At 37.8% G+C, this 10,989-nt stretch overlaps 1 protein-coding gene across 1 annotated transcript; it reads right to left on the bottom strand.

Annotated features, from left to right (window-relative positions):
• LOC114084398 (olfactory receptor 6K2-like) lies at nt 1-10,989 on the bottom strand. Its single transcript, XM_071618794.1, has 2 exons — nt 10,096-10,989; nt 1-63 (listed from the first exon to the last, which is right to left on the bottom strand). The coding sequence occupies exons 1-2, from the start codon at nt 10,987-10,989 to the stop codon at nt 1-3; spliced, it is 957 nt and encodes a 318-aa protein (XP_071474895.1).

Raw genomic sequence — 10,989 nt, 5'->3', positions numbered from 1 at the left:
CTAGTTCCCAGAGACGCTGAACATGTTTAGAGAACAGAACATTTTTTCAATAGCTTCTTTCATGTCTTCCTTCCTCAAACTATAGATTATTGGGTTGAAAAATGGGGCAAGAACAGCAAACAAAATGGGGATTTGAGGAGGAATTGAAGCTGCACTGGAGACCCTCCCAAGATAAAGAAATGTCAGTAACATGGGATGTCATTCTAGGCAAGCTGCAGGAATTGAGCAGAGATAAGCCAATAGGAAGGCCACCTGGGCTACTACCAACATGGCCATAGTGGTGGAGCTAAACAAGCTCTTTAGACAGAAGATTACCTTGCCTTGGGCCCAAGATGCTGGAGATGGAGCCACAGGACTTGTTTGCCCAGCTGGATTTCAGTCTTGCTTTGGTCCTATCCCTTATTCTATGTCCCTAGTTTTGTGAATGGATATATTTTTTCTATTCCATTATATATTGGATACTTGTAAATTGCTTCTAATTCTATAGGAGCTCACAAGGGGAGGTTGCCTTGAACCTCAGAAAAGACTTTGGACTCAAACTTTGAGCAATCTTGAAACTGTTTAGACTATGGGGACTCTTGGGAATGGACTAAATGTATTTTGAATTGTCAGATGAGTGGGAGCCTTTGGGGGCCAGGGGCAAAATGTTATGTTTTGGATATGAGATAAAAGCTTACGTGTGAGATAATGCAACAAGGTTCAGAGGAGAAATTATTGGATTGTGAGAGCCTGAACCCAATCAGTAAATTTATCCCCTGATAGACATTAAGTGAGTGGTAACTGAAGGCTGGAAGGGTGTGCCTGGAATGAGGTGGTCATTGGGAGGGTGTGGCTTTGGGGTATATATTTTATATCTGGCTAGTGTAATGTTCTCTCTCTCTCTCTCTCTCTCTCTCTCTCTCTCTCTCTCTCTCGCTGCTTCCCTCTGCACACTCTTCTGCCATGACGTTCTGTCTCACCTTGAGCCCTGAGGACTTATATGGACTAAGACCTCTGAAACTGTGAGTCCTCAAATAAACCTTTCCTCCTCTACAGTTGGTCTGGTCAAGTCCTTTATTATAGCAGTGAAAAATCTGACTAAACCACTCAGGAAGGCCAAGAAGGCCAACAAATACATATGCAAGAGACAGTCAGCAGGGGAGATGGTCTTCCTCTCACTGGCTAGATGGGGGAGCATCTGGAGAAGATGGTCTTGGTATCCAGATATCTAGGAAGGAGAGGATAATGAAGAAGAAATACATGGGGGTGTGCAAGAAGGAAGCCATCTAGTCTGATGGCAAAGAATATCATAAGGTTCCCAGCGAGGAGGACCACTTAAATGAAGAAGAAGAAGAAGAAGAAGATAAAAGACCCCACCTTCCGTAAATGCATAAAATTCAGTGCTGATTCTTTTTTGTTTAATTTTCTCTTTTTGATGTGCTCTTTTTTAATATGTCAAAATTTAGTCCACATGAAAGTAGAGTGAATTTTGACATGCATACATGGAATATAACTTCCAATTTTTGTGATTGTACATGATACAGAGTTATAATGATCATGTATTCATATATGAACATAGGAAATTTATGTCAAATTTATTCTATTGTCTTTCCCATTTCCAACCACCTTCCCTTCCCTTTATTCACCATTGTCTAATCCAATTAGCTTCTTAATTGTCATCTTCTCAGATTAAAAAAAAAGAAAAGAAGAAATGGGGCTCTTACAAGTCTAGTTTTACAAGTTACTTAGATATTCAATTCATCCATTCATAATATATTTTACATGTTCATTCAAATATTGGTGAGTATTTACTATATCCCATGTCCCATTCAACATGCTAAAATGAAATGAATCACTAGACTAAAGCCAGCATTTCCAGTACATAATGGCCGTATTTTTCCTAGCCAGCCACACCATGAAATTTACCTTAATGGTCAATTGACTCTGCTAACCACAAACACACTTTCATAACAAGCAGAAAATGTCCCCCTAACATTTTTATTCTGTTTTAAAAGAGTTTATGACTCTGCTATAGCTTTCCTATGTACACATATGGATAAACACAGTGAATCTCTCCATTGTGTACATCCACTAGGACTTAATTTTTAAAATAAATTATGGGTAAATAGCAGAAAGATCCAGAGAGGGAAGGAAATACAGTGTGGGGAGAGGGAAGAGGAAGGAGAAGTACTGGGGTCTGAATTAGAACAAGAGATATCCCATGCTTGTATAATTACGTCAAAATGGATTCTGTCACATGAAACTATAAATAGCCAATAAAAAGAAGAATTTATATCACTCACTTTGGTTCCTCTATATCAGTGTGTCTTCTGCTCAGAAAAAGAAGAAATCAAGTTCCAGCTCAACTCTTACAACCCCACCCTCCACATACACACACAATGACAGGCTTAAAATGTGTGCCCTGGCCTCACAAAATTCACAAGCTGAAACCTTAATCACAGTGTCTCTGTATGGGAGATTGAGCTGGGAAGCAGGTGCTCATAATTAAACATAATTAAATGTGTTCATAAAAGTGGGTTCCAGTTCCAAAAGTTTGCACCTTTATCTCTGAGGAAGAGACAGAAGCTTTGTCTCCACCATGTGAGCATACAGTGAGAATGTGGCCAGCTGCGAGGCAGAAACAGAGCCCCACCAGGAAATCAATCAGCTTGGCACCTTGATCTTGGAATCCCCAACCTGCAGAACTGTAAGAAAATAAAATTCATTTGTTTAAACCTCCAGGCTGTGGTATTTTATTATGGCAGATTGAGCACACTAATACATTCCTGTAAGTGATTCTACTGGGATTAAGATATGCTCTCCTAAGTATTCCCATGACAATTAGGTTTTTACTTTAAATATTATGGCTAATAATACAATAGTATATTGGCTTCATCAGTTAATTTTTATACTTTTGTAAACTTGATGTTTCACTAGTAAATATTCAGTGAATGTGGATGTCAATAATTATCAGGACAGATAATATAGGGTAAACAGCCTGGAGTTGTAACTATGGCAACTTCTACCTGAATTCTGAATGAGAGAGTTTGGGGCTCAAAGGACAGACCATGGACCACTTTTAAGGAATGCTTCACTGTCTTTCATGGCCAATAATAGAGAGTGAGAGATAAAGAACTCTTCCTAAACCTAGAAGGCACTTTGATCGGATTATTAGATTGTTTTCAGAAGAATTTTAAGATATTCAAAGGCATTTTTAAGGGACTTTGGAGAGAATATCTTTTTAAGCATTTGGCCCAGAGATGTGCCTTTTCATTACAAAACCCACTTAGGTAGGAACATGAGGAAGCAAGGACATTAGAATAAAGAAAATGATAGCAACGATCTTCAAAACAAAACCAAACAAAATGATTTTCTGATTTCCAAGACATCATGATAATATAATAATATATGTAATAATGCCCCCATTTTTTTTGAGGTGCTGGAAATTGAACCCAGGGCCTAGCATATGTTCTATTGCTGAGCTACATCCCCAGCCTTAAATGTCTATTTTTAAAGTGCAAGAACCCGCCCTTTCTTAATAGATGTAAAGATATTGGTAAATCTTTCCTAAAGTAATAAATGAATAAAAAATAAATTTTATGTATTGCAAACATCAAAAGTTTCATTGTAAGCAATATTTACACCTTATTTGCCCAAAGGCATATTTTCTGTATCCATGAGACATTGTGATATTTCTAATTTTTTATCATTATACTATTCTGTGCATGAGTAATAGATGATAATAATAACAACAAAGACAACAACGATAATAGATAAATAGCACATCTCATTTGTGTTGCCAAAGGAAGATGTCAGTTATGTTTTGGTCATAAGACTCTGAATTATTGCCCAAATCGTTGAGAGCTGATATTGGTCATTGGAACTGAAAATGTAATGAAAACATTTCAATGGAAGAGACTTAACTATCTCTTAACTTCTTTCAGAGGTAAAACCATGTCCTAGATAAGAGAACACTTCAGCTCCTGGTTACATTAGGATCAAGAAAAAATACTAAATAGGAGGTATTCTTTATGCCTTCCAGAAAAAGTTCTCTCTCTCTATTATTGGCAAAGCATGAAAGCAAAGTGTTCTTTAAAAGTGGCCACGTTGCCCTTAGTTTCTGCCAAGAACTCTTTCTACGTTAAATGGAGATTGATATCTAAAGATAAACATGTGCTAAATACTTTTGAAGACTCAAAGGAATCATAATTTTTCTTCAAAGATTTTCTTGATTCACCAAGCACAATTACTACTTCCTCTATTATGAATTTTATTGTGATTCTTTTTCATATGGTACTTTCATGAGCCTCTCTACAATTTTTCAATGGAATCTTTTGTAGGACAAAGGACAAAGCTCATGTCGTTACTTAAAAATTAACTGTATTGCCTGAAAGATAAAAAACTGCTCAATGATTAATGGTTTAAGAGATTCATAAGATTTCTGATATTCCAAAATAATAGCAAATAGTTAACATTGAACATAAATAGTAAACTTCAGATTCCATGTTTTATTGCTTATGGGAGGTTTTCCACAAATGATCCTAAAGTTCACATTTGAGTCATCTATATTTTGCCAACCACAGTAGCACACACCTCTCATCCAAACAAATCTAGACGCCAAGCCCAGAGAATTATAAATTTGAGGACAGCCTTTGCAACTTAGCAAAACCCTCAACAATGTAGGGAGAACCTCTCTCACAATAAAAAATAAAAATGCCTGGGGGTGTAGCTCAGTGGTAAGTCTCCCTAGGTACAATCCCCTGTACCAAGAAAGAAAGAAAAGAAAAAGAAAGAGAAATAAAAGAAAGGATCCAAATTTTTATTAACATATTTTACACATGAAAATATTTTGTGTACACAGCATCCTTATTTCCCTGCTAATTTCTTTATTCCTCAGGCTTTAAATAATGGAATTAAAAGTAGTGATAAAACACATACATAAAACTGATAATGGTTTCCTAGAAAAAGTGACTACATATTTGAAGATGTATATAGTATCATGTGTATCATGCATATGTCTCAAAAATGTGTTAAATTGTAATGAACAATAATTATTTGATGAGATGAGAAGCACAGTGAAAGAATACACTGCAAAATACTTAACAATGTATTTTGTAACAATGTATTTGTAACAATAATCTGTAATAGTATTATCATTTCTGCTGTTACTTATTTATTTTACTTTTGGTGATTCTGGAGATTGAACCAGGGGCCTGAAGGATTGATATAATAAGATGGCCAGTTCCACCAGCAAGACAGCACTGTCTTCCCCTGTAAATCCTCACTGCTGATCACCAGATATTGCTAGGGTACACACAGGCCACTCATGAAAGTTTTGCTTTCTACTCCTAGAACTTTATGTTCTGCTAGACTAGAGCTTTGGTTCCAATGGGAATAATGCTTCCACCGGGAGACTCAGCACGGATTTCATTAACTGGGAGTGAAGTGCCACCTGGGCACCTTGGACTCCTCATGCCTGTGTTAATGCACAAAGAAGGAAGTTACAGAGCTGGCCAGGTGGCTGATTCAGACGACCAAACCACCTAGGGTGGTTTGCTCTATTATTTTATAGAGGAAGGAAGGAGCGTGTGTGCAACACAGGAGGTCTTTAGGAGTGTCTCCTACTGTCACCACACCCTATGATTACAGTGTATGGAAAACTACAGTCAAATTCAGGCAGAACTACTAATGGCCCTGACCCTTCAGGAATGAAGGTTTGGGTAACCCATAAACATATCATTTAACCCTGATAAGCCATAGTTTCTTCTCTTTCAAAACAGAAGTGAGGGGCTGGGCATGCAGCTATGCAGTAGAACATTTGCCTAGCGTGCTTCAGGCCCCGGGTTCAATCTCCAGAATCACCAAAAATAAAATAAATAAGTAACAGCAGAAATGATAATATCTATTACAAATTAATGTTACAAATACAATGCCTTTAATATGAAGAGTTCCCAAAACATGGACATATGAATTTTTATCAACAGTGCAAAAAGTAAAATCAAGAATCAATAAATGGATGGTTTCAAACTAAAAAGCTTCTTCCTAGCAAAGGAAACACTCAATAATGTGAGGAGAGAGCCTACAGATTGGGAGAAAATCTTTACCACATGCATCCTGAATAAAGCATTAATCTCTAGGATACACAAAGAATTCAAAAAACTTAACACTGAAAAAAAAAAATAACCCAGTCAATAAATGGGCTAAGGAAGTGTACAAGCACTTCACAGAAGAAGAAATACATTTGATCAACAAATATGTGAAAAATCGTTCAACATCTCTAGCAATTAGAGAAATTCAAATTAAAACTGCACTAAAATTCCATCTCACTCCAGTCAGAATGGCAATCTTCAAGAATACAGGCAATGTAAATGTTGGAGAGGATGTGGGGGAATAGGTGCACTCATACATTGCTGGTGGGACTGCAAATTGATACAACCACCCTCTATGGAAAGCAGAATGGAGATTCTTCCTCAGAAAACTCAGAATGGAATCACCATTTGTCCCAGCTATACCTCTCTTTAGTTTATACCCAAAGGACTTAAAATCATCATAGTACAGTGATGCATCCATGTCAAAGTTTAAAGTAACTCAATTAACATTAGCTAAACTATGGAACCAACCTAGGTGTCCTTCAATAGATGAATAGATAAAGAAAATGTAATGTATATATATATGTATATATATATGAAAGTATATATATATGAAAGTGTATATATATATATATATATATATATATATATATATACACATATACTTTCAATGGGATATTGCTCAGCTTTAAAGAAGAATGAAATTATGATATTTGCCAGTAAATGGGTAGAATTGGAGAATATCACACTAAGCAAAATAGGCCAATCCCAAAAAAACAAAGGCTGAATGTTTTTTCTAATATGCAGATGCAATAAGAGGAGGGTAAATAGAGAAAAATAGAATCAGATTAGGTAGAGGATTAGGTAGAGGGGAGTGAAGGGAGGGGATGGTAGGGGATGTGGGGATAAGAAGAATAGCAGAACGAAACAGATATTATTACCTTATGTATATATGTGACTTCATGACCCATGTGATTCTACAACATTTACAATCAGAAAAATGATAAATTACACCCCATCTACGTATGACATATCAAAATGCATAAATGCATGGTACTGCATAACTAATTAAAACAAGTTTAAAATTTTTAAATTAAAACATAAATAAATAAATTACAATTATGTAGATTCATATTGGTTTTTTATTCTTACCAATAAAATTCGGTTAAAATTTGGTTAATGAAAGCAACATGATTTGTTTTTTGTTATTTGTTTTTTTCTTTTTTTTTATTGGTTGTTCAAAACATTACAAAGCTCTTGACATATCATATTTCATACTTTAGATTCAAGTGGGTTATGAACTCCCATTTTTACCCCAAATACGGATTGCAGAATCACATCGGTTACACATCCACATTTTTACATAATGCCATATTAGTAACTGTTGTATTCTGCTACCTTTCCTATCCTATACTATCCCCCCTCCCTCCCCTCCCATCTTCTCTCTCTACCCCATCTGCTGTAATTTAATTCTCTCCCTTGTTTTTTTTTCCCCTTTTCCCTCACAACCTCTTATATGTAATTTTGTATAACAGTGAGGGTCTCCTTCCATTTCCATGCAATTTCCCTTTTCTCTCCCTTTCCCTCCCACCTCATGTCTCTGTTCAATGTTAATCTTTTCCTCTTGCTCTTCCTCCCTGCTCTGTTCTTAGTTGCTCTCATTATATCAAAGAAAACATTTGGCATTTGTTTTTTAGGGATTGGCTAGCTTCACTTAGCATAATCTGCTCTAATGCCATCCATTTCCCTGCAAATTCCATGATTTTGTCATTTTTTAGTAAAGCAACATAATTTGGAGGAAAAGATATATATTTCAAGTCAACAAAGGATGAGTTAGCATCATGAGCTCTCTACAAATCAGAAGATGTGCTTGTTTCTGTAATCCTCTGCACTCACTAAGGACATCTTTACAAGGTAACATTATTGTCAACTCACCACAAACTGCCTTTTACTATTTTCTTTTCTATTGTTTCCCTCAGTTTAAAATAATTCTTACCCAACACACACACACAAACACACACACACACACACAAATCCACTCTCATGAGCACACACATGCACAGGTTTGCTAGTAAAAGTACTTTAGCTAATCATTTGTAGTGAAATTTGAATTAATCATGGAAGGTTTTAGGCAGAGAGTAGAGTGCTAAGAAGTAACCCAGTCTGTAGAGGGAAAGTTAGCTAGAATGTAGACCTGTATGGAAATAAAAGAGGTAATTTTAGCTATATTTATTTACAGGTACCGTGTACATCTAGGAAGGTATTATATATACAAAAAAAAAAAAAAAACAGAGAACAAAGAGAATTGACCTTTTATACAATGGATGGTCATGTGTATTAATTCTGTAAAAATATTAGTAAGTTTAGAACAGTTACCCAATCTGTAAAATAATACCATTTCTCATGTCTTTTTAAAAAAATTTTTAGTTGTCAATGGACTTTTATTTTATTTATTTATATGTGGTGTTGAGAATCAAACCCAGGGCCTCACACTTGCTAGGGAAGTGCTCTACGACTGAGCCACAACCCCAGCCCTCTCATGTCTTTTGCAGAACATTAAAAATATGCTATGTGAACTCAGCCGTGTTTCTTGATTTCCCTCATTTTTTTAAACTAAGTGTTCTCTGAAGCCTTCCTTCTGTGTATCTCTCTTCCACACAAGACCTACAGCTGCTCTCTGATTTTCTGTCTCTGCTCCATTCCAGCTCATTAGTAGATAGCACTGATCTTTTTAAAACTATGACCTTCTCCTTTACTTCTGTCTTTGCATCCAGCTTTCAGGTATCCACGATTCAGTGGTGAGGGTCAGGGAAGCACTGTGCCACAGAAGCAAGGAAATGAGGCCACCAACTAGAGAGTTTATGTTGGTGGGCCGGGGACAGCTAGAAATCCCAACATTTGCACAATGTAAGTTTTACCCATCCAAACTGAGGCATTGGTCTTTATAAAGCTCATTTACTTAAGAAATAAAGGAAGGAAGGAAGGAAGGAAGGAAGGAAGGAAGGAAGGAAGGAAGGAAGGAAGGAAGGAAGGAAGGAAGGAAGGAAGGAAGGAGATCAGCAGAAGGGAGTGCTTCCTTAACAAGGTAGAATAAAAAAGAATCTAAAATCCTAAAAGCCAAGAGAGAAAGGAGCTTGAAAAAATAATTGTTGTCCAGTACAATAGATGAATTGCCCAGAACAATCAAAATTTAGCATGGTGATGCTGACTTACTCATTCAACAGGTATTTATTATTTAACATGTACAATACAGCCGGGTGCAGTGGTGCACAACTTTCATCCTCGCAGCTCCGGAGACTGAGGCAGGAGGATCATGATGTCAAAGCCAACCTCAGCAAAAGGAAGGCACTAAGCAACTCACTGAGACCCTGTCTCTAAATAAAACACAAAATAGGGCTGGGCATGTGGCTCAGAGATTGAATCCCCCTGAGTTCAATCCCCTATACTGGCCCCACAAAAAAAATGTACAATGCATTTGATCACAGTGAAAAAACAAAGATTAGGATTTTAACTTATCCTGAGAAACAGATTCTTGGATGCACTATTTGAAGCCAGATTGCTTCTTCATCAATACTCGAATACTCGATTTACAATGTGGGGTCATTCTTCAAATATCTCCATTGGAGGCCCCATGAAGAAAACTAGTCTTAGGAAGATGATTTTCAGTTACCCTATCTTACAAACAAATGTTTCGATTCTATCAGAATTAAACTGTTCACCCAGATCATTTCAACAAAATGAACTGACTTCAACTTGACATGAAGTTTAATAAACAAAGTTAGAATCAAAAGTATGAGGAATTGGACAAAGATTGAAGAGAAGCTGTCGGATTCAGCTATTAGCAAAGTTTGATGACTAGGGAGCTTTAGGAGACCAGTTTCACTAAAAGACTTATTTCTGAGAGTTGAGGATAAAAAAAGAACCAGTTACCATATATAATCACAGCGGAAAGACCTTACTGCAGGTCCCTGGTCTTATGAAAGAAGTTCTTGGCTTGTCCCATGTGCTTTCTGATGGCTTCTTTTATCTCTTTATTCCTCAAGCTGTAGATAATGGGATTGAAGAAGGGGGATAAAACTGCAAAGGATAGAGCAATGGCTGTATCCCAGAAGAGAGAGTAGGTGGCAGAGAAGCGGAGATACATGAGAGCCACGCTGCCAAAGAAGAGCAGAAAGACCGTGAGGTGGGAGACACAGGTGGAAAATGCTTTGCGGCGACCTTCAGCTGAGCGAATCCGGAGAATCACAGCCACAATACCAACATAGGACAGGATGATGAGGGTCACCGCTGTGATAATCTCCACTGCGTGGACAACATCCACCACCTGGATCATGACGATGGCCTGTGTGTTGGTGCAGGCCAGGCGCAGCACTGGGAGGAAGTCACAGAAGATATGCTCCAGGTGATTGGAGCCACAAAATGGCAGGGTGGAGATCCAGGCAATCTCAGGGAGCGGTGTGAGAAAGCCACAAACGCAGCAACCCAAAGTCAACTGGGCACACAGCTTGGGGGTCATGATGGTGGGATAGTGAAGAGGGCTGCAGATGGCCAGGTAGCGGTCAAAGGCCATCGCTGTCAAGAGGCAGACCTCACTGATGCCTGTGGAGTGGAAGAAATACATCTGCAGGAGACAGCCATTAAGGGAAATACTCCTTCGTTCACTGAGCAGGCTAGAAAGCATCTTTGGGATGGTAGCGGTGGTGTACCAGATCTCCAGGAAAGAAAGGGCGCTGATAAAGAAGTACATGGGGGTGTTCAAGTGAGCGTTCAGCTGGACCACGGTAATGATAACCAGGTTCCCAACAACAATGAAAGCATAGATGAAGAGCAGGGGAACAAAGCAGAGGACAGAATCTCCCCAGGAATGAGGGAAAGCAGAGAAGATAAACTCCTGAGCACTGGTCCGATTGGGGCTCTCCAT

This window comes from Marmota flaviventris, chromosome 10 (genome assembly GCF_047511675.1).
Source record: "Marmota flaviventris isolate mMarFla1 chromosome 10, mMarFla1.hap1, whole genome shotgun sequence".
Taxonomy (NCBI): Eukaryota; Metazoa; Chordata; class Mammalia; order Rodentia; family Sciuridae; genus Marmota; species Marmota flaviventris.
The sequence above is the reverse complement of the archived record's forward strand: the minus strand, read 5'-3'. Positions and strand labels throughout refer to the sequence as shown.

Bases quoted from the DNA above. Each gene is read 5' to 3' on its own strand.
- LOC114084398 (XM_071618794.1), bottom strand. From the start codon at position 10,989: ATGGAGAGCCCCAATCGGACCAGTGCTCAGGAGTTTATCTTCTCTGCT. The intron at 64-10,095 runs ATAAAAGAAGCC...AGGAAGGAAGAC, and splicing joins ACAGCTTGAGGAATAAAGAG to ATGAAAGAAGCTATTGAAAA.